This window comes from Emys orbicularis, chromosome 10, assembly GCF_028017835.1.
Source record: "Emys orbicularis isolate rEmyOrb1 chromosome 10, rEmyOrb1.hap1, whole genome shotgun sequence".
NCBI lineage: Eukaryota > Metazoa > Chordata > Testudines > Emydidae > Emys > Emys orbicularis.
In genome coordinates this window covers 70,448,415-70,472,518 of record NC_088692.1, presented here as the reverse complement: position 1 = coordinate 70,472,518, position 24,104 = coordinate 70,448,415, and the positions used below count along the sequence as shown (strand labels likewise).

General features: G+C 40.2%; 1 protein-coding gene across 1 annotated transcript in view; it reads left to right on the top strand.

The window, feature by feature from the left end:
* FBN1 (fibrillin 1) overlaps window positions 1-24,104 on the top strand; it is a 216,908-nt gene that overhangs the window by 14,560 nt on the left and 178,244 nt on the right. Inside the window, exons 2-5 of the mRNA XM_065412313.1 lie at window positions 8,311-8,393; window positions 9,715-9,813; window positions 16,148-16,243; window positions 18,288-18,383. Of these exons, the coding sequence (XP_065268385.1) occupies window positions 8,311-8,393; window positions 9,715-9,813; window positions 16,148-16,243; window positions 18,288-18,383 (374 nt within the window). The remainder of the gene's footprint in view (window positions 1-8,310; window positions 8,394-9,714; window positions 9,814-16,147; window positions 16,244-18,287; window positions 18,384-24,104) is intronic.

Sequence of the window (24,104 nt, the reverse complement as noted above, 5' to 3'; positions counted from 1 at the left end):
GAATTCTCAAACAGATTCTCTGTAAGCAAGTTCCATTCTGAAAAAAGCTGGCAGCTGCCCCCAGGCGATATTTCAGGGTGAAGCTGAAGTGGCAAAGGAGGAATTGGTTGATGAAAGGAAGACAAAACAATGGGACAGTGCTGCACACTGTAGAGAAGAGGCAGGTCAAAGATGTATGGTAGAGACAGTTGGCATTGCAGAATGGAGCAGAACTAGCAGATAGTATTATGCAGGATTTAATTGATGATGGGGCACTGAACAATCATGGCTATCAGAATAAGCTGATGCTAGGCTAGTATTAATAAAATATTGGTATAATGCTACAAAAGAACAAGGAGGATTCATGAATGCCTAATGTATCATGATTATGCATGTGCATCATATATGTTGTGCATGCAAAATCATGATTGGAGTGGCACTGGCTATAGAGTCATTGATTTGTTGCTTCTCTTCTAGATCTGTGTTAAAATTGTGAAGAAGTAGCACTGTATATCTGTGCCCAGGTCCTTGCACGTGTACCAAGTCTGAGGCTTTGATTTAAGGTAGTTCTGTGGGGATGATGGGCGAAGGAACCTTCACTTCACAGGAGAAATGCTCTGCTGTTGCTATTGAAGCCCTTTCTGCTGCTGCACCCCTCCACAGAAGTCGATAGATGGTGAATCTGCATAGCAGTGTGTCTATTGGCTCTGCTCCTGCCTCTTGTCTTTTTGCCACTGCTTTACCTCCATCTGACCCCAATCCAGCAGTGAAGGGAGTCACCACAGAACCAGACTTGGTCCTACACAGGATGGGAGGACTTCATGTATTGGCCCAAGTCCTGTACCCTCTCTTTCCAGACTAGTTCTGCTGTGTGTCTGTCCTGGCAGATTCTCAGAGGTGGGAGCAGGATTGTGCTCACAGATACCATCACAGAGATCTGAGGTTGCTTTTCATACATACCTAAGTCTCTCATTAAAAATCCTTTAATTCCATCTTTCACGTGTTAGGAGTGCATATCGCTGCAGCGAGTCCACAGTACTAAATATGCTGCAAAAAGCAAGAATGACTGACTGTCGGCATTTGCCTGCTTGGAACAATTATGACAAATTCCAGAAGGCTTTCAGAAACAGGAAGATTAAGCAGCAAGAGATGGCAGATGGATTTTAATGTGGACCATGATTTCATTTTCCCTCCAAAACATCTCCACACCCACCCATATATTTTCCCCAGACAACAGGAGTGTATTTGTCCTCTTCTGTGAGAAAAAAGTTATTTTAAAACCAGTTTAAACAGCGAAGAGTTCAGTGTCCAGGGTAGAGACGAATGAGTTGCCATAAACTCATTTCAGACTTTAAGTCCTGTGGCCTACTGGCCTTTTTGATTCTACACCACTAAAATGCCAGGTACGTTTTCATAGTTTAAGGGCATATTGGCAAAAATAATCCATTTATCATATTTACTGATGGGGCTTGAAATTCATTGATCCTCTGAGAAATGAGACCTGGGAGCCATCTGGATAACTCAGTGAAGATTTGGTGGTCTCAGTCCAGTTTTAGTTGACAAACGTTCATATCCAAATAACGTCAGTGGGAAGGAGAGGTCTTGAAGGATCAGGCCCCCCATAGAGGTCTGAACACAGCTGAGATATGTGGACAGGGCACTGTGGCTTGCTCTGCTGCCTACCATGTTCTAGTTCAGGCCTCTCCAGCCTTTTCGCTGAGCTACTTTGTTGCACTTTAGATCTCTAAGTTTTATATTAGTCCAATGTAATGAGCTTTGGTGGTGTTAATGATGTGCGGTAGGGGGTTACTGTCCAAAATTCTAGGGTGAGATTTTTATTTAAAGAAAAAAGTATCTATCCAACGCTCTAGGCATCTTTCATAGAAATGTACCTAATAAGTACACAAAACTGACAGCATTGGTGATGCTGAAGGCATCTGTCTTATATGCAGTTAACAATATTTACCACTACTCCCATGCCATGTTGAGTCTGTTGCTTCACAGAGTGCCTGTTGAGGATGGTAAGCAATGAAGCCTCAAGTCCAGTGTTAGATGGGGCGTATTCCATTTCTTGCTAACCACATACATACTACTTGCATTCGATAACAATACCATTAAAGAAACAGCCTTCTTTGAGCTACTGTCTTCAAGCATCAGACGCAAAAGTATCACCAGCTGAGCATGTCAGTCTCATGTATCAGTTAATGGAAACGGAGAGAGAACAATATTCATACACATTTATCAGTTTTCCAGGAGATGACTAACATCCTTTGACAATAATTCAACTCATCTAGCTACTGCATTTTCACCCGCGTGTTATTAATTGAAGACAGAATTTGTTTATTTTGGAAGTCTTTGAACAAAGCTGTGGGCTTCTGTCATGGCTTTTTTCATCACCATGCTATCAGGGAAAGCTTTTTTTATGGTTTGCGAGTATATAAGTAACTCTGAAAAATGCAGCCTCTTCCGTGCCCCCCCCCCCTTTTAAAGACTTTGAAAATATGGTCGTCTAAGTTTTCAAAATGCATGTGCTCTCTTTGGGTCAGATTCTGCCATCCTTACTTATGCTGGGTGGGTGGGTGCATTGACTTTGATGGGACTATTTAAGGGGAAGGGGGAAGTAAGAGTAGCAGAATATGACCCTGAATTTGAAGATTTTGGGATAGTCTTCATGTTTCTCATGAAGTGTGGTGAAGGTGACCTTCCAAAGCACCCTCTTTGCCAACAGCAGCTTTGGCGTGATGTATGAGCTGCCCATGCTGGTTTTTTTCTTTTGTACATTAATCAGAGTGGGAATATAAGAGTTTATTATATTTATTTAAAAGGGTAGTACTCAAACTGTGCTAGGTGCAATACAGACACAGGAAGATGCAGTCTCTGCGTTGAAAAGCTTACAGTCTGAAAAATAAGAGCTAGACCAAAGGTGGGGGATAAGGTACAATATAAGCAGTAGAGTAGCTTCCTTTTGTGTGTATAAATTCATGAAAATGGTGCATTTTCTGCTTCTTTTTCAGAATACAGCTAAGTCATTTGTGCTTTAGTGGGTTGTCTGGCTGACTTTCCCCCGCATCATCCAGACCTGTTCAATCTCCCAATTGGTCTGGGAGACTCTTGATTTTCTGTTCTCGATGCTGCGTTCCTGAGCAGCGGCTTCATTCTCCCAATTGGAGACATTGCAGCCTTGTGGGAGAGGCATTCTACGCAGTCCTCTCTAGATGAGGACTCTGGCTATAGAGATCATATCTACAGCATAGCACCAACCTGCTGCACTCATATAGGTATAAAGGGTAATGCAGTGCAGAGTGATGTAAGGGGTCACTCTAGCTATGCTTCTATGGCTGTGGGCGTGTTGGTGACCATGCTCTAGGCAGAGGAAAGCTGGGGGATGTAGCGAGGAGGGATGTGGGGAACCAGAGCATGAGGGGGGATCTATGGAGGACCCAGACTAAGGAGAAGAGGGAAAATTGAGCAGAGGAAACTGGGCTGGTGGGAAACTCAAAGAGGCAAATGATAGGTTTGATAGGGAAGAGCAAGGAATTGAAGGATTTGATGGTAATGAGGATTTATGTAAAAGAAGCAATGCATGCTCGCTGAATATGCAAGCAGGTCAGAATATCCGCTGAAGCCCACAGCTGCGCCCATATCTAAGTGCCTCTCCAGCTCACCCCTCCGGCGTTTCCCTCTCTGTGTCCTGGCTGCTTCTCCATTTCATCTGTTGACTATGGTGAGGGAGGGTAGCTGGATGAGCAGCAGAGGAGACCTTCACTACTCTGTCCACTTCACAGTGCCCTCTGCGAGGCGAGAGGAGCTGCTGTAGCTCTCCCTTCAATCTCCTGCAGGCTGCGGGGGCTGCCATTGATACACCTCCCCTCCCATCTGCAGTGGATGTGATCGTAGGCCTGGGGAGTGAGGCAGAGGCAAGGAGAACTTCACCCCGCCTCAGGCCTGGGGAGAGAGGGGGTCAGCCGCTGGAGATCTTCACTTTCTACACATGGAGTGTGTGTTTGTGTGTGCTGCTCCCTCCCTTCCCCACTACCAGCTGCAATAGGAGCAGGAGTAAAAAGTCTCTCTGCCTTCTATTGTACCTTCCTTTGCCATAGAGGCAGCAGGAGGTGATGCAGAGAGAGATATCTGCTAATTCCACTAGTGCTGCTGGATGGAGAGAGAGGGAAGAGCTGCTGGCGAGCTACTGGCTACATAAGCTACCGGTAGATCACAGCCCAATTGCTGCAGACCCCTTCTCTGGAGAGAGGACTGCAGGGTCCAGGACTGTCCTGGCACCTTTCCCAGCACTAAATTCACTTGGAACCTCTCCCCCTCCCCAAATGCCGCACACACAGAAAATAGGATGAAGTAATTTTGTAAATTTACAGCAGTACACCCTCATCTACACAACAGTGTCTAGCTCTGGTAAGCTAGAATGTCGACTGATGGGTGCATTATAAATATCTGGATAGACAGTTATGATGAGGTATAATAAAGACTTGGATTGTTTAGTTTCCAAAGGAGAGGAGAGAGGGAGGGGCTTGACAGAGGTAGTCAGAGTCATTAGGTTTGTAAGTGCAGAATTTCTCAGTGCTTCCTTTTTACACTGTTCCATGATCCGAGAACAAGGGGACGCTCTGTGAAAATTAACGGCGGTGAGTTTAGGATGTATTTCTTTATGAAGTGTAGAATCTGTGAGTTGGGAAAGTCACTTCTGGAGGAGGTCACCAAGATGAACACTGGGTTGAGGGCAGGGAGAAATTGGGTAATTTTATTATTATTATTTGAACCACTTGTGGATATACAAAATAAGGCTATAATAAGGGTAATTGAATGACCTGCTTCAGTGTATAAGCATGGTTGCCCATTGAGGTCTGGCATGTGTTTTCCCCTATAGACAGCATTACATTGGCTAGCTGCATTAAAAGGATTTCTTTTCCTTGGAACACTGGGTGTTGGCCAGTGCTGGAAGAAGAATATGGCAACTTCTTTGTTCTTAAAAAGACACCTATCTCAATCAAAAGTAAAGAAATTCTGTATGTAGTGCATAGAGCTTATGAGGCGTATAAATGTTTTACCCATTTTGTTCTTATAAGTTACCTTATAATAAAAATGCATTCTCCATGTAATGCCAGTCAGAGAAATTTATATTCCTTAGCATTGTGCCTCATAATGCATCATTAGTGTCTGTAACCAATAATTTTAACAGAAAAAATTGTTCTTTGAACATATATTTGTTAAAAGCTAATGTTTCTATATACCCTCTGACTATGTGACCTTGTGACTGTGTTATAACAAAAAAATTAACTGGTTGACAATAATAAAAGTGATCTTAAAATATAGTTTATTTAAAAAAGAAACCTGGTGAATTTGCTCCGTTCCATAACTTGCCGTGGACCAACAAACAGTTTATTGTACTATATACCATATCTGTTTTTATATATGTATTCTTTAATCACAAAATATTACTTAAATATGAGATTTTGTTCCTCTTACATTTTTTATTTACCTTCAAAATAAACGCAACAGTCATTTGTTATACTTTTGTTTCATTATCCCAAGTTACTGCTTATATAATTCAGCTGCCCTCTTTAAATTTGATTGTACTGAGGGAACAGTAGGAAAGGGAAGACTATGACTGGCATATCTAGACTATTGACATGGATATAAGCAGGTGAAAAGCAAGACTTACATAACTTTATAAGCCTTGATCTATGCATTTAGATGCAGTGACCAAAATTGGCCATGAACGTAAGTGGTTGCAATCAATGGAGTTGTGTCCACTTAAATCATTGATTAATTTAGTCCAACCTATATATTACTATCACAACGTCACAGAAGATAAAGTAGACTAGATTCCAATCTCATTCAATTAATGTATTTATTCTATGGCATTTATTACTGTAGTATCTGAGTGTCTCATAATGTTAATGAATTTTAGGCTCACAACTCAAGAATCCTTATTCCCATAATATAAATAGACTGACTGATGTACACAGGGTAATGTTACTCAGGACATCTGTTGCATAGCTGAGAATTGAACACTGATCTCCTCACTAGAGCTGGTCAGAAACTACGTTTTTCTGTCAAAAAATGCAAACTTGTTGAAATTGAAACATTCTGCGGGAACATGCCAAGTTTGATGAAATTCCAGTGGAAACCAGGAGGTTTCCAACAGGACCCTGCTTGCCAACCAGGCTTGAAGCAGTCGGGGCCTGGCTTTTTGTATTGGGGTTCCCAAGGCTTCTCGTGTCATTGGCTCCAGGGCAGTCAGCTCGCCTGGTTCCATTTTGAAATGATTTTTAATTAATTAATTTTTAAATTTCACAATTTCCCATGGAACAGGAGTTCCAGTTTCTGTCTAGCTCTATTCCTGACTCTTAACCTGTGTCTTAACCACAAGACCATCTACTTACTGTGGATTTACACTGCTCTAATTGGTGTAACTGAGATCAAAATTTGGCTCAGTGTCTAACTGTTGCCTTGTGGCCTTATGCTTAGAGGTTATTCCCAACCAAAACTAGATACTGTCAGTTTGTTTCCAGCTGTAACAGGTACCAACAATGCCAGCCAGTCTGTATTAATAAGTTCCATTATTTCTTCAGACAGGAGAAGGTGAAAGGAAATCTCCCTTGCCTAGTTCCCAGTCTTGATTTGGCATGAGATACTGGAGCAGTTTTGTATTGATGAGAGGGGAACTCCTAGAAAGTGACATGGTTGTAGCCCTGGGGGATGTAGCTGAAACAATTACAATTGAATATGTTGAAAATATATGAATGAGGAGTTTTAAAACCTGTAAAAGCAGTTAGAGAAAAGAGCAGTGTGATGTTCTGAGAAACGGGGCCCAATTATACAGCCCATACTTACCTTGCTGAGCACGGAGCCATTGACCCCAAACCCACTGAAGTTGATGAGTGTTGCCATTGGGCTTTGGGTCAGATCCTTAATCACCAGAGTGATGCCATTGAAGTTGGTGAAATAATAATACATAAGATTCTATTAATAATGCATATCACTAGATAAATATAAGGCAGTAATTTGGGACATACACACAAATAAATGCTTATAAATATCAAGGAAGCTTGGAAATCCATGCTTGAGTTGTCGCATCATGCAGGGCAGATGTTTACTTAGAAATTGTAATACTATGGCTGAAAAACTTTCTGTATCTATATTTCATAGTAAAAAAAAAAAAAAAAAAAAATCTAAAAAAGGTCAAACAATGTCCTAAAAAGAAAAACAAGCATTTAATCGGTCTCTGTAAGTTAGAGTGTATGCTAAGGAATCCATATTTACCAACGTCTAGATTTTGGCATACTTTACTCAAGTTGTGTTGCCTGAGGAAGGGTTGTAGGATCTGGCCCCTAGTAAGGTTATGGTATGTAAAAGAAAAGGAAGATCTATTTTCTTGCATTTGGAGCTATATTCTGTTAGTCTTCCTTACAGGAGTAGTTCCATTGAGTGGGACTACTCATGGGAGTAAAACAAGGAGGATTTGAACCTTGAGAGGCACAGAATGGTGTTTTCAACTTGTGTATTTTCACTGACTGTTAGAAATATGACACTGCAGAGCCCAATCCTGCAAAACTTATCTACCACTCACTTAAAAGGTACTACTGCTGGGAAGTATGAGTTTGAAGGATTGGCCCCAGTGGTTCCTATGTCTAAGAAGTGAGTAGCAATAATAGGTTCTGAGTATACCAGGTGCCTTAGGATTTAATTCACAGGCATTTCAGCTCACTAGAACCACACCTATTTTAATTTTTTTGCTAACATTTTTGCTAAATAAATATTTACATGTATTGGCTTTTTAATTTGGCTAATGTAATAGTTTGCATTCCTGTTATTCTGGTCAAAACAGGAGTAGTATGGCATTTTAGAGCGCGGTAAGGACATAGAAAAGTACATGAAGCTGCAAGGAGTCGGGAGTTATTCTGAGTTATTCTTATTTCAGTGGGAGTTTTGCTGGCATGAGGAATGCAGGGTTGAACCCTGTATGTGTTGTTCTGTTTCCTAAGTTAAATTAACATTGTCCACATAAATACTCAGTAGCATCTGAGTTATCGGATCTCTGTTACATTTTTTCTTTTGCTTTGAGTAGTTTTAATTATATTAATTAATTTCACATTTTTGCAATGTAATTTTTGGCATCACACGAGGGTAGGCATGACTAAAGCCAATAACTAGTATAAATGCTTCCTGTTAAATATGCATAGACCATTAGCTAGATTTATGCTGAGAGCCGATTCCCATAATGTCTACTGCACTGATTTTATTTTTGACATTTTCAAATCTTGGTTATTAAAATGTATTTTGGAGAAAAACAAAAACCAATTTTTCTTTTAGACCCAATGTGTGTGGATCACGTTACAATGCCTACTGTTGCCCTGGATGGAAAACGCTACCTGGTGGAAATCAGTGCATAGTCCGTAAGTTACTGTTGTTGAACATTGTGGCCGAGATTTATCTTTTCTCGTTGCATTGTGTGCGTGTTTATCTTGACTGTGCAAAGCTGAATTTATTGCTGGTATCAGTTCAGTACCTGCCATACTGCATTTATTTACTATTTTAATGTATGCAAGATAATATAAAAACCCCTCTGAGCTACAGTACAGCATGTATATAGTTGATGTGTTGACAATATTTGGACAAAGGGGTCCCACAGATATTTTCCTCTTGAGTCTGTGGTAAATCCCCTAAGCCAAGCGATGTTCGGGCTCTTCAGGAGTTAGGAGCTATGGAATCTGTTCCTTTGTTTCCCCATTTAAACAAGAATGCTTTTTCATAATCTAGGAGGGAGGCAACACCACATGGCAAAGGAACTTATGCTACGTGCATGTGCTGGACCTCTTTATACTTTAGTCCTGAAATATATGTAGGGGGTATAAAATATATCTACAACCATAGGTATCTGTACGTGTGTGTTTGTGTAAAGGTGTACCATACCAGCAACAGCTGTCAGAGGTGTTTTGATTGTGGATGACACAGACAGGGAGAGTAATATCTGAGGTGACAACTATCACATTGGCGTGTACATCTCTGGTGCTAGATGAAAGGTACAGGCCTGCACTCCCATCAGCACCATCCTTCACTAGTGATGCAGTAGGCAACACCATGGACACATGTCTCCTAAGGCGTGTCCCCTTTTGGGCATCTAGTACTACAGGTGGTCCTAATGCCTGACCATGCCTTGTTGTCAGGGAGCACGAGTCTGGCTGTCCGCTACAAATAATGGGATGGGCCCCCTTTGCTCTCCATTTCTACACACAGAATCTGCCTTCTGTGTGCAGAGATTTTGTTTGCAGTGTTGTTATAGCTGTGTTGGTCCTAGGATATTAGAGAGAGAAGGTGAGTGAGAGAATATCATCTATTGCATAAGAAGAGGGCTGGACACTTCAGGACAGATGGTTTTGGGGAACATTGGGACTGGGAGTGTGTTGGGGTCACCCTGCAAATAGTAACCAAAGAGGGCGGAAGCCAGGATGGAGTTCTTGTGCCATAGGCAGGCTGCTGGAGTTAGAATTGCTGATCCAGGGATGTACAGCACACAAGACACTCAGGGTGTGACCTGCATGCTTCTCTGCGGGCTATGGGTGTCTAGGTTGGTCCAATTAAAGATATTACCTCACCCACCTTGTCTCTGTAGATATTTTAGTAATTATACTCCATTTGTGTTGTGAATCAGGTGCCTTTTGTGTTTTATGGGGGGGTTTTAAACATATTTTAAAACCTTTTTTATTTTATTTATAGCAATTTGCAGACATTCCTGTGGGGATGGATTTTGTTCAAGACCAAACATGTGCACATGCCCAAATGGCCAGATAGCACCTTCCTGTGGTTCAAAGTCAAGTAAGTATTCTGCTGTACCTTCCGTTCCTGTTTGCAGTGTGTCAAGCTATCAGCAGCCAATAATGTTTCAGACAACTAACCGCTGAGTCACTAGACCTGCTTACCACAGCAAAGAAGGCCTAGTGTCCTGTGATGAAAACTGAAGAATGACTCAGAAGCTAGCTATGGGAGATGCCCCTTTTTGCCAAATTAAAACCAAATTAGTTGTATTAGAAACCATATTAGCTTGCCAGTACTCACACTTCCAGCATTTTTTACTTTCTGGAAAATTCCTCTTCTCTACCAGACACTAGACTTGCACACATCGACAGCACAAATGCATCATGATAGACATGTTATTGCAGACAATGGGCCAAATTCTACTCACTTGTATAACCCCAGTGAAGTCATATGGGGCATTGGAGGGCCAGATTCTGTTCTTATTTACCTGGGTAATCCTACTGATTTCAAAGGGATTAACCAGGTATAACAGAAAACAGAATTTGGCCATTTCCTATTATATCTTAGGGTATTATACTAATCAACGTTTTTAATCAGTGCTGACAATTTTTCCCTTATATTGTACTTAGATTTTGGCTATTTTAACATTGTGGATTTTCTATATATACTATAAAACACTAACACTTTAGCTTGACATGCAGCTCGTCTTAAAAAAATCACTCAGGACTTGTTTAAATGGTACAGTAGTTTTAGGCAAACTTTTGGAGGTCACACTGTTTTTAATCAGTAAAGCAAACCAGTGTTTAAAATAAAAAGTGACTGAGTTATGTTACTTAGAATACAGTCTACTGCCTAGGTGAGCTTTTATGTAGTAATTTTTATCACCAAGCACTTCAACTGCACAAGGACTTCAGAAGATAGACTTTGTGTGAATGGTTAGCACAGTTGGCATCATAGACAGATTCCATGAATATATATGTATGCAATAGACCACAATAGCTTGGAGCTACCATTAAGAAACAAAGGAAATGTGACATTAAAAAACCTGTTTAACATTAAAGGGTTATTGTCAACTTAAATCTGGCTCTAAATTAAAATGTTGTCAAAACAGTCTTTTATAAAACCAAAGACAAATGGAAATGTTCTGCAAATGATGCTAACAAAAATAAATATAAATTCTGATTTAAAACCATTGTTTTTAAACCAATAATTATTGCCATGCAATTTTTGAAACCCAAATACTGCAGCTTAAGAACCTGAAACTTAACCGTATAAAGAACAGTGAAACAAACTTCATTGTTTTTTCACTGTCCCACCTCAGAGACCTGCAAAAGGAAACATGCAGTGGCAAGCATGTTGTATTTTAAACATTGACTTCTCACAGTGTAGGGTTGGATAGTGCAAACCTTACCACTGATGAATACTGACTCATATGAGTGGTCTTGTTGACTTCAGTGAGACATCTTGTATGAGTCAGTACTCACCAACCTAAGTAATGAATGCACAAGCTAGCCCTTAAAGTGCCATTATTAACATGGGTAAAGACATTTATTTGCTCACAATGTGAGTTTGATTCAACAATATTTAAGTTTGTGACAGACCTACGGAGGAGTGAAAATTCAAAGTTAAGACTGCTGTTCCATCCATAATACATCCTGTGCGGGGCGGGAGGGGGGTGTACAGTATGGGGAATTGGTCAGCCTTGATGTTGATCAATTGGCATCCTGCACCCTGGGCCCTCAAAGGTTCTGGAACCTACGTTGCTTATTGAAAGAAATGGTATTTACAGAAGTCAACTTTCCTTCAAAACCTAACAGTGTTTGGGCCCTTTTATGGGAGGACTATAGAGCAGTCCTGTGGATCACCATTTGGTGGGTCATAGAGTTGCTACTCTTATTTACCTCAGGACTCTTCAGGTCAAGTTTGATGTCTGTGGAAGATATGTGTGAACCACCCAGATTTCCACGTGTATACATTTTATTAATTAAACTAAACTATGCAAAAGCATAAAATAAGTACAAACAAATCAAATTTAAAGAAAGTAGGTTAATATAAAATCATCAAATTAATCTAATTATCATTTTGATTAAATCATATCAAATAAACCAACAGTTCCCTGTAAGCTCTACATAATAATTCGGGAAGGCAGCAGTCTTGTTTATCAGCCCCACAAATAGCAAGGCATTCTCAATCTCAGTGCCAGTGGATACATTCATGTCCCAGTCACATAGCTGATACAGGGAGCTCCCAAGCTGAAGTTAATGTTGAGACTTACAGCTCTGGTGCCAGTTAAGACAGCCTGCCCAAATAATTACTCTGCTAAGAAGACTGGAAAAGAAAACCAAACCAAAAAGGTTGCTATTTATGCAGGATGGTTGGGTTGTCCGAATTCTTTTTTGGTTTCATTCAGCTTTAGGAAGCTGGTACATGGTTGAAAAGATTAGCTGGTGGTTTTCTTGGTTTAGATATTTTAATCTCAACAGCCTTGCTGGCTGATTAGAGGTTACTTCCTTGTAAATGTCAAATCTCCAGTGTTTCATGCTGCTGGACTCCTGCCCCTTGGTGGCTAGCTAGGAGGACGTAGGAAACACTGGCTTCTTGGTCAGTCATAGTGGCATTCATATCCTGAGGCCAGTAGCTAATGGCAGCAGCCATTGCAGTCAAGCAAGCCAACAAGCAAAGGCTTTTCTTTGGTATTTTAAGATATTGACCTGCCTGGTTCCTCCCTCTTGGAACATCTCCTCAGGAGTCCCTTGTTGAATTGGAATGGGGGATTCTGAAGTCAGTGATATCACCCAATGGGATTTGATCACCTTCCTGTAAATGGAAAAACTTCCTCCTTTGAGTCATTTTGGGCTTGGAGAAATCTCCGATTCAAACATGTATCCAGTCAGTCAGCAGGTCTGTAGGTATTTGAGCTTGTCTGAGGCCATGGGTCAGTCCACAGACATTATCACAACCATCCCACAAAGGCCCTGAATAAAATGTCATTTAAAAAATGCAAGGCAAGCAGAAAGAATTCCATTGACTTCAGTGGACTTTGGGTCAGGACTCTGACTCCAGGTCCTTGTTCAAACCAAACAGAACCTCCCAAAGCTCATGCCTTTCTATTTTTTGCTGCCATCAGGAAGAAGCTATATCATCTTAAGTTTTGAATGTTTCCAAGGCTTTTGGGGACATCACAACCTTCCTGCCATGCTCTGTATAACATGCAGCGAGGCAGAATGCACCTTCTCTCATGATCAGTGGTTATAATTCCATGGCTTAGTGTTCACCGCCTAACTCTGGTCTTCGGAGTCAGTCATGCCGCAAAAAAAGCATGCTTAGGATGTGCATGTCTTTTGCATTTGGGTTGCCATGAAGATCTCATTTCACATTTACAGCTGCTGGCTGGAACTCTTCTATACAATACCTGGGCTATAGTGGAAATGTTCTTTCTTGTCACAGAATTCTATAAAAATAGCCACTAATATTTTCTCTGATACTCTTGTGCTTGATCCTATAAAGTGCCCCTTTTCCAAAGATATTGATATTGCTGCTGCTTTTGCCCTTAACATCAGAACTGAAGACCCTTATGTTTCCCTGCTTGGAGTAATTGACTGGACAATGCGTGTTACCTTGTTACTGCTTAATCATCTTTTGAATGTGTTGTGAGCTATATTGGTATGATGATATGCTATGGAAACTCAGTGTGAAGCCAAATCCTGAAGTTCTTACTCATATTCACTGAAAAATTAGTTAGAACATCAGGATTTGTTACTTTTGAATGTGCTGCCCATTTTTTCCATTTGTGTAGCAACTTTAATATTACTTGCACATAGTTTTGAGTGTTAATTGTCAGCGCAATCGGTAGATTTATAAGGCTCTTTTCCTGCAGCTACTCCTGTTTGAAGTCAATGGCAGCTCTGAGTGTAGATTGATTGATTTTCAGGATTGGGCCTGAAAGAACAACTATTTTGGGTTTTTTAAACCATCTCCTGTGCAATTTAAGACATGGCAAAGCCATGTGTACTAGCTGACCAGTCCCTTGTAATTCCTGTATTTTTTTGATAGTGCCGTAATTGATCTGCAATTTTTGGGCCAGATTCTTCTCTCCCAGGTAGAATAATACAGCTGAACGAGAGGAAATTGCTGGTGTAACCAAGGGGAGTGTCTGGCTCTTTATTAGTATGCTGGTTTTCAGAATTTCAATCATAGACCCAAACACTGGACAGCCTATGCATGTGTTTCTATACATTTTTGGAAGGTTAATACTTTAGAATGTTCAGTATTTGAACTGGTGTTTCCAAAAAATGTCAAAAGAGGATCCAAAGTCAGTGTTTAGATTCCCTGTTGTATGTCACTGGTTCTGCTGTATAGTACTAGAGGAGACAGCTCACCGACTTGAATGGGCCATTTTAGTAATGATGACTGTGTGTACCACCAAACTCCCATCATTGTATTTTAAAAAGTAGAGAGGAATATTTTACTTTGGAAGAGTGCCTTTGAGAAGTAAGACAAATGATGGAAACTATTTTTTTCAGAATTCTATGTAAAACCATTCCTTTTCCCAAAATGGGGAAATATCCTTTTGCTTTCAGCTTGAACAAATAATATAAAACTTAGTAGTTAAGCTACTGTTAACCTTTTTATCTCAGATGTAGTTCAAAGTATTTAAATGGCTTTGGTACTCATGTGGGAATGGAAATTAGCTTTTGGCTTGGCTTGCTCTAATTGAAATCAGTTTGTGGTTTTTAAGTTCCTACCCTGCTTGACAGATGATATCATTTCCTATGCTTTTTCTAATCCCCTCTGTTTTTCTAAGATTGTATAAAGCTAAGTTGAACTACACATTTTAAAGTAACTATACACCTTTTTCTGACCTACTTAGGATGCTGTCCAAAAACCTTCACTTAGACACTTACTCTGAATATTTTCACTTTTTGTTGAGGAATGTTATTACACTTTTTGTTGCCTAAAGTACTTCCATAGAAAAGCAAAGATGTATCACAACTATTAGAAACATGGGAAATATAAGTTCTAGTTTTAACCTCAGACAATTTAAACATTAACAATGTGTGTTTATATTGGTGGATATATTATAGAGTGGTAGATGTACCTGTGGCAACAAAAGCTACAATTATTATTTCTCCTTAAAAACAACAAAAACCCAACAACCACTTCACTTGCATCTTTGTGGAACTTAAATTGCCAAGGGATCTAAGGAGCTTTGGCGGCAGCAAACTTTCAGTGGTGATTTGCCATCTGTCAGTAACATGCAGTGGTTGCTTGCGCAGTCTCTTTTCCTCAGTCCCTCTGACCATTTCAGACAGCGTAGTAGGTATCCTGTGCTCTCTGCCAATCTACCAAAACATTAATCTGAGAGTAATCCTATCTGGGGAGGAGTCTTTCATGTGGTTCCTGTTAAGATGGAAACCATTTCCTGGCTACATATTCAGAATGTCTGCCTCAATTGGAATCTATCAGACATTGGGAGCTGTGAGGAGAATTAAATCATGAGGCCTCTCCGCTTCCATACAAATGAAGTGCCTGATACTTAAGTGGTTCCTGACTTCTTCGTTGAATAACATATTTGTCCTTATTATCAGAAAAGTGCAGTGCAGGCTTTTCAGTTTATTGGCGTAAGAGGTAGATTGCATGTTAACCATTCGTAAATGGCAAATGCTTAGGTATGGGGGAGCATGAAATACAGCTACCCTTCCGTTGCTAAAAGATGTGGGAGCGCTTCCCCTTTCTCTGGCCTTGGGGAGCACTGCTACCCTAAACTCCTCCTCCACACCCCCCAACACATCAGCCATCAGCACCTTTGTCTGGTGTTGTAAAGACCCCACATAGACAGGTCAGAGAATTTGCACTGCAGTTCCACCTTCTCCCACTAGAGGTCCTAATGTTGCAGCTCCCCTTCCTGATCTGCATGTGTTAACAGGAGCAGGGGTCTTCCTGGCTCCCCGCATGAGCCTGTTCCTCCATTGCGCTGATGGTGCAGTGATGATGATGATGATGCGCTGGTGCTACTGCCTGGTAGTGTCTGCCATCATCTTTGCTTTCCCTTTTCTGCTGGCTTAGTTTCACCACTGTAAACGGGGGCTGTATCCTGTAGCCCTCACTTGGGTGTGAAATTCTAGTTATGTCAATGAATAGGAGCTGGAGGTTCTACCCTCATTTGTTTCTGGCAGTGTTTTGAGTCCCTTAATACTGAAACTTAATTTTGTTTTCTCTTCCACTTTCTACATACCAAAGACCTAATCCTAAAGGATGCTAAGCACCCTCTATTTCTAATGACTCCCTTGATGCTCAGCTCTTCACAGAATGAAGCCCTAAAATAATCACTGAGCCATTTAGCTATTCCTGACTATTTTGCTAACTTCTGAAAAATTATTATTTTTCTTTCAAGTACAACACTGCAACATCAGGTGTATGAATGGAGGTAGCTGCAGTGATGACCATTGTCTCTGCCAGAAAGGATACACAGGAACACATTGTGGACAGCGTAAGTAACCAATATTTACGTATGTAGACTGTAAAGGGACACAATATTGAGACACACAGATCAGTCACAATTTTAAATCTAACTCTAAGCTAACACCGGACTCGCTCTTGCTGGACTACAGTGGAATTTTACAGGAACACGCGTGACTTTGAATTTAGTGCCAAGTGAATTCTTTCTGATCAGAACTATTAAAATAAACATCAAGTAAATTCATAATAATTGAATATAACCTGATCCTGTAATTCTTACGCTAGCAAAATTCACATTGGCCTCCAGGGGTTTACACATTGCAGCAATAGGCCCTAAATTTCAGTATTATCAGGGGATTCAGTTTCTATACAGTAGAGTTTCTCAAGATTTTTTTTAATGCAATAACTTTATGTAATGTGAGGATTTTAAAATATAGAATTATGTAGTGTACCGGATCACCAGATTGTTCATTTTGGCATTAGTTAAGGTTGCTTGACATAGTTACTCTCCTTGACCAACATATTTTGCATTGAATTACATCTATTCTTGGCTGTTGTGTTCAGACTGGAGCTATACTAACTAGACAATACAGATAGCTGGTAATGCCTTTAACGTACGTGCAGCTCTGTTAAAGCAGCATATAGTTGATCTAGGCATGTGAGATCTCTGTAATGTATGACAAGAGTCCTTTGCCACTTTCGGATAGGATATTTGCTAGGTTTAGTGAGATCCTGTATAAACCCACCTCTTCTCCTCTGTAATAACCAGGAACAATGCAGTCATGGGAGAGTCTCCACGAGCATTTCAGACTCCACTGTTTAAAGAGTACCAAAGGCTGATGCTAATTGTATCTTTCCCATCAGGGCTGCAACAGTTCTAATAAACTCAGAGATCACTTTTGAACCCAGTGCTGTCATGTTGCTATCCAATGAGCTATTAGTCCTACAAAGAAAATTTATTTTAAATACAGACAAAAACATTTCTTCCTTGGGTAAGAACTAGGGATGAAACCCCGACCCATTGATGGCAATGGCAAAACTCCCATTGCCTTTAGTGGTGCCAGGATTTCACTATAGGAATTTGAAGGGGAGGGAGAACTTTGTTATGAATGAGTAGGTGGAATCAATGTGTGTGGTTTGGATGTGAAATAGCAAGTAGGTAAGGGAGGATGATCTTGCAAAGTGTGTTATAGATGTTTCCTTCAGTAGAGGCAGGGTTACTAAGACAGATATTGCTTAAACAGAGTCACATCAGAGAGCAAAAACTGTGGGGCTGCTCCATTTGGAAAGCGATCGGTTGCCTTTTCAATTGGTACTGTGAAAACAAATTGTATGTAAAATCCAGTAGATATGTTTCATGTGAATATTACATTTACTGATTATCTTTGACAACTGGAACTATGCTTTTGGACTTTTATGTCAGGAGAAGTGGGTTCTATATCTCATGACATCATATGAGGCCGCAAGACCTGGTGTACCTCTTTTTGGATCCAAACAATGAAACATGAGTACTGATATCTTTTTTGACTATCCTGTCTGATACCATGATTTACTGGCTGCCAATATGATTTACTGGGACACTTAATCATATTTCTGATAGGTCAGAGTGAACAAATCAGTCTGTTAATTTATTCCTGGACTGTACAAAGGCATGGACAGAACTTGGAAGATTTGGAGATAATGTGTTTTCCCAGCCCTAATCTGTTTACTCTCTAGTAATTAAACGTTACTTAGATTAATGGCAAATGTAAAGGGATGTTTGAAACTAGCACAATTAGACTGTACCATACAAGGGAAACACCAGAAGCCCAGAAAGATTCTGATTTTTAAGGTGTTTGCAATATATGTCCTTGGAAAAATTAATGTTCTTCATTCAATTAAGGCTGTGAAGTTGTGTAAAAACTGAAAAATAGACTTAAAAAGTCATTGAAAAATAGATCCTGTATCTAAACTAAATTAAAATATCCAGTCTCATTACATTCCTAGTCTTCACCATTTTTCCTGAAGCTGGTAAAACTACGTCTATTATGAAAGTATGTCAATTAAGATTATTTTTTGCTCCCCTTCACTTGCAGCTGTCTGTGAAAATGGGTGCCTTAATGGAGGGAGATGTGTGGCTCCAAACCGATGTGCTTGTACATATGGCTTCACTGGACCTCAGTGTGAAAGAGGTAAGTGCTCTAGATCACGTGCACTGGTGTATATGTTATCGTTCTAGTGAAACTGGTTTAATGGTTATTTATTATAATTGTAAATTGAAAATACTGATGATGTGACACAACTTAGACTGTAGAATTTTATTATTGACCGTGAATGATTAATGTAAATAAGATTCTTCTTGAAGAATAGCATGCACATTCTTCATTGAAAGCAAAACTGCAGTCTGAGAGAATTGTGAAGGTTTTATATGCATTCATGCAAAGTTATGGAGTAAGACTAGCTTAACTCTCGTGGATGTAATCTCTGAGGATGGATGATCTATTGATGGATAGAATACTTACTTTCTATATAGGACTAACCGTTCAATCTCCTGTTTTCTTAACTTTCTATTCCATGTACCTGGTTGATGGCATGCTCCTATAGTCCTTATGCAGCCTGATGATAGATTTTTGCAAGTCTCATTTTATTTTTCTGTTGCAAAACTCCCCATTTAATTACTGTTTCAGGGGATGTAGAGATGTCACATTTCCCCCCACAACTGAATGAGTCTTATTTTAACTTTTAGACTGAAAATAAATATTCAATGTTAGTTATAGAAATATGTAAGTTTGATTTTAAAAATGGGACCCAGAACGAAAGACATATGAAATTGATTAAGGCATATGTTTTGTTCCATTTGCGATGCTCATGAAAACACCTAGATCCAAAAGCTGTCAAATAAAAGCATCAAGCCATATTTTTACATAAGTGTTAGCTCTGTGTTTAAATTATGAGAATAGCTCTGTTGTTTTCATATCAATCAGACTGATGCATTTAATTAATGATGATAAGCAGCATCCTGACTCTTTTTGTGGTTTGTTTTGGGTTTTTTTGGCACGGTTTACTCAGTTCTTTACATCTTGTATGAATTTGTTGTTACCGATTTGAAACTTTTTGCTTAAGGGTATCCATAGCAACAAGCACAGCTGTTTCCAGAGGAAAACACAGCCATACCAACTGCCTTATCTGCTACACTGGGTTGTTTCAAGGAAATTAAATCAGTTTAATGGCTCACTGGGGACAGAGGCCAGGCATCATTGTTTTACTGTAATCCTCATGTTGAACTCTTTGTAGTCTTGAAAATAACGTTTGTTTAAATTTGATAAAATGGTCTATTAATTTGCTGCTTTTGAAAATTCATCTAGATCATTCATAAGTTAGAATTTAGTATATGCTCAATAATATTAAAGAAACATGCATTATAGATATTACAGAGCTCATTTTGGGCCTGACCCTGAGAGGTATTGATCATCCAAAACTCACCTAGACTTCAATGAGTGTTCTGGGTGTTTGTACCTTCAGGCTCTTAATTGTGGCTGGCTCTCCTGTACAGGCAGAATAGGTAGTTACCTAAAGGCTAAAGCAGCCATATATTAGAGGCAGCAAAATATATGACTGTTTGTTCTGTCTTTGGTCATGAGGTGGGAAGTAGTAGGCATTTCTCTCTGCCCTAAGCAAAGTAGGAACTCCTACAATTGGCATTAAGAAAAGTCTTGCGTACAGTTCACTTGGGTATGGTTTTGCTCTTATGATCAAAGCTTCTGGTGAAATATTTCTGCAAACTGTATGGGTGCACCATACAAATCCTCTGTTTGTTTTTTTGCTATCAATATTTTAAACTGGTGATTTCTGGAGATTTTTTTAGGGAGAATGATACTGATATGTAAGAAGCTATCGTGTCAGATTCTGTGGGGAGTCTAAAGTGTATGCATCTTGCATTTTCCCATGGCGCCCTCTGCATGTACACCACACAAGCTTAAATTCTACACAAGCTTAGAGGTGTAACTTGAATCCCATTGCATATCAAATCTGAATTTGACCCACTGAGTGTTGGTGCACTGAGTTGGTGCACATGGCCAAAAGGTTATAAGACACGAGCATAGCAGGAAAAGCAACTAACAGCTGGAAGATCTATGAATATGTAGGCTAAAGAAGGAGTGCCTTCTTACTTTTACTCTTTCTTATGCCTTCTTCCAGCTCCTCAGCGTATTAATTATGTGCCACTGTAAACTCCATAGATGGCTGTACAACCATGTTTACCTAATTATTGACATATAACCCACAGCATCTTACTTACCACCTCTGAATTTGACCATTACCACCACTGTGGTCTAGATTTTCAAACTTCATATGCACAAATAGGGTTTGCACGGGTCTTGATTTGTGCTTGTGCAATGGGCAGTTCCTGCAATGACTTTGATAAATTGGCCCTGTACGTCATGTGGGGATGGTATGCAGATTAAAGGTGCCGTTCAGGTCTGTGAGGCGGGGAGGAATGTGAGGAATCAAAAAGTGCTAAAGGATCTGAGATTAAAGACTTCTAAATCTGAAGGAAATAAAATTATCTTAGTGTTTTCATTGTACTCAGGAGTGCTGAACGTTACTGGACAGGGACTATTCATACAGCCTTGCAGACAGAGCTTGTTACTGCAGCCATTGGGATCAAGCTTTGGATCTGGTGAGGCTCTGCCCGGTGCAGGATCTGAGGAGGGAGACAACAATGGTGGCTGTATGCCATCTTTATGCCCCCTGCTTCTGGGGCTGTCAGGGGCCAGTTTGATTCCCAGCACATGATAGAGCAGTGGTAGGCTGCTCAAATGTGTGTCTAGCAGCAACAGCTTGCAAACCATTACACCAGCTGGGGGTTGTTGGAGCCAAGCGGTGTTCTGGCTATGCCCCACATTCCCAGCCATACTCCCTATATCAGGCTGGAAGAGGGGCCAGAGAGCTGGCTAAGCCAATCTGTATGCCATTGTGGAATCCTGGGCAGGCAACTGAGCCAACTCCATGCGACTTTGTGCCAGTGGACCGGAGCAAAGCAGCCGTAGCAGGGGCCAGGGCCTGGCCTAGTGTCTTCAATCTGTATGCCTTTTCCATAAGGCATTCTCTTAGCATACATGTTTGAGTCCATAATTATCAGAAAAAAGAGAGAACTGTGATTAACACACCCTAATTGTTCTTGGTGGTGATTATTGCAAAGCTGAGGCCAAATGATAGTGCCCCCTGTGGATCTTTGAAGTTTGATTTCTTTCATACATGCTGCATGTATTTCATCCCTGCAGCCTCTGTACCTAACTGAGCTAATATATTCCTCTTCACCAGAAAGGGTGGGGTTCCAGATCCCTGAGTCATACTATGTCATCAGAAAAACTTCACTCTGAAGGGAACATTTTGAGTATAAGCTAATGCTGACCTTGACTGGAATAATTTGCCTTGTTCACCATCTGCACCTGTGTTGTCGCTAGGGAGTTGTCTGGCACTCTGCCTGCATGTGATTTTACACATCTGTCAGTTGAATCAGAGATCCAAATGCACACTCTAGTATCAGGAACATGATGTAGATTTTTGACTCTCCCTGGGGGACTTATTATATGTATATGGATGGATGTGAGCCAATGAGTGGATTACAGTGGAGATGCATACTGTGTAAAGTAAAACAGTACCTATTTTCTTCCGACCAAACCTGACATGTCAAAGGGGAAGCACCTTTATCTAAGCATGAATAAAATGAGAACTACGTGTGGCAGCATTCTTTTAAAACGTCTCAATTTTGGAGTGAGCAAAACAGACCCAGTTTTCTTGTTTGATAGTACCATTTCTAGGTAAACGCAATGGGAGATGGAGTGGCCGGATTTTGTGGTATGTGCCTTGCACATCACACATGTGTAGCTGTGGTTTGACTTCTGGGTTGGGCCAATGGTCTAAAGCATGTATTATGGCTACAAATTATACAGTGCTTCTGTCTACAAACATTAATCATTGCAGTCAAAAAGCATGTTTGTGGCATACCTTTTAGTTCATGTATGTCACATGCCAAAGAATCCTGCAACCCTTACTACATAATGTTGCAGCGTATAGCATTCTTATGAAGTGTATTGTTGGACAATCTAATACATTGTTTGGAAGCATCCTAATAATATGAGTGGAAAACAATGAAAAGGCTCTATTGTTGTAGCAAAGATTGTATACGTTTCTTAGATCCTGAGGTATACAACGTGGTTCTTGCCTCTAATATTATGCTGTTTTAAATAGAATTTCTGTTACATATATTTTGGTCCATATATGTAACGTGAGACAAGCTGGATTTATGATATTTAAGTAAAATGCTGGCCATGTGCTTGTTAAATGAAGATCTAAAAGCCCTTCCCAGAGGCCAGCGCCTTCAAGCACCAAAGCAAGCAAATCAAAGGGCCTATTACAATAGAAATCCTGCTGACATGATAGCACAGTGAGATCTGCCGAAATCTGTGGCGTGAGTACTTTTGACTTGGAAGGGGCAGCATCTGGCCCTGGATGATTAGAGCATACAAATTGCATTTTGTATGGATCAGTGGAAGCCTTCCTAACATAAAATACTATAAACAAAGTCAAAAGGAATGTTGTTTATTTACTACTTTGCTGGAGATCTTCAGCACATTGCGGGAGGGTATGTTATGCCACCAATGATGTATATTCTCTTAGAGCCTGATTTATTTGATGGCTATGGCATGATTGCATTAGTCATATACCTGTATCGATAACTTCTAAGCTGTTGAGTACAGTATTTGGCTCCTTTCCAGAGCAGGGGAAGCCTACTGGGCGTAGTGCCAAGTATATGCAGATGCATCATTATGAATAAAACTGACTTGGTATTTCTTTGGGATGATGTTTATTGGAAAGATGGACATGGCATAAATTAAACAATGAAAGGGTAATGGAATTGGAAAAGCTTCCTAAAAGAATTTAAGACAGATTTAAGATATATTAACTAGACGGGAGAATATTTTATGGAGCCTAGCTTGGTTGAAAGGATTTCAGCTTTTAGGGTTCCATCCTGCAAGGTGCTGAGTGCTCTGGCCCTGATCCAATGAAGTACTTCAGCACGTGCTGAACTTTAAACCCAAGAGACTCATGTGCTTGCAGTTAAGCATGTGCTTAAGTGCTTTGCTGGATAAGCGCCCAAGTGCTCAAAGCCCTTAAGCACATGCTTAACTTTGAGCGTATGAGTCTCTCAGGATCAAGTTCTTAGTGAACATAAACTCCAAATAATAGATTAGTAAACCAAAAATCAGATTTCCTTCTGCCATTCAAAATAGCTCAATGAATCATGCGCTTTATGAACAAAAAAGTTCAGTTCAGAAAAGACCATACACACTTAATGATCAGAAATCCCCTATAATCCAAAATCCACTGCCTGCTAATTACATTGAAAGCTCCCTTGATTTTCTGAACATATCACTCTCCCCTGTTACATTCAGATAATTGTACTTTAATAGGGTGAACTGTATATAATGTACAATTGATGCTGTACATGGTTGCTGTACTTGCTCTACAAAAACGACCTGAAAAGCGTGCTTTTGCTACCTAGACCCATTTGGAGAAACATAGTGAAAGCTCTTGGAACTTGATACAGCCCTGTTTATTTGTTCAAGTCCTTGTGGCAACATAAAGGGCCCAATCCTGCTGCTTACTGGCTTTTTGGCATTGGCTTTAATGGAGCAGGATTGGGCCCAAGGTAGTTCAAATATTATTTAAAATGTATCGTGGGTTGTTTTTTTCTGGACTCAGAATATGAGCAAATGAATTCTTTTCCTGCACACAGAGTCATTCCTATACTGCTGTCTTCATACAGGGATTTTTGCTTGGTTTTTAATTATGTTTGGCCATTATTAAAAGTTCCCAAATTGAATGCGCTATGTAAAATTATCTTTCCC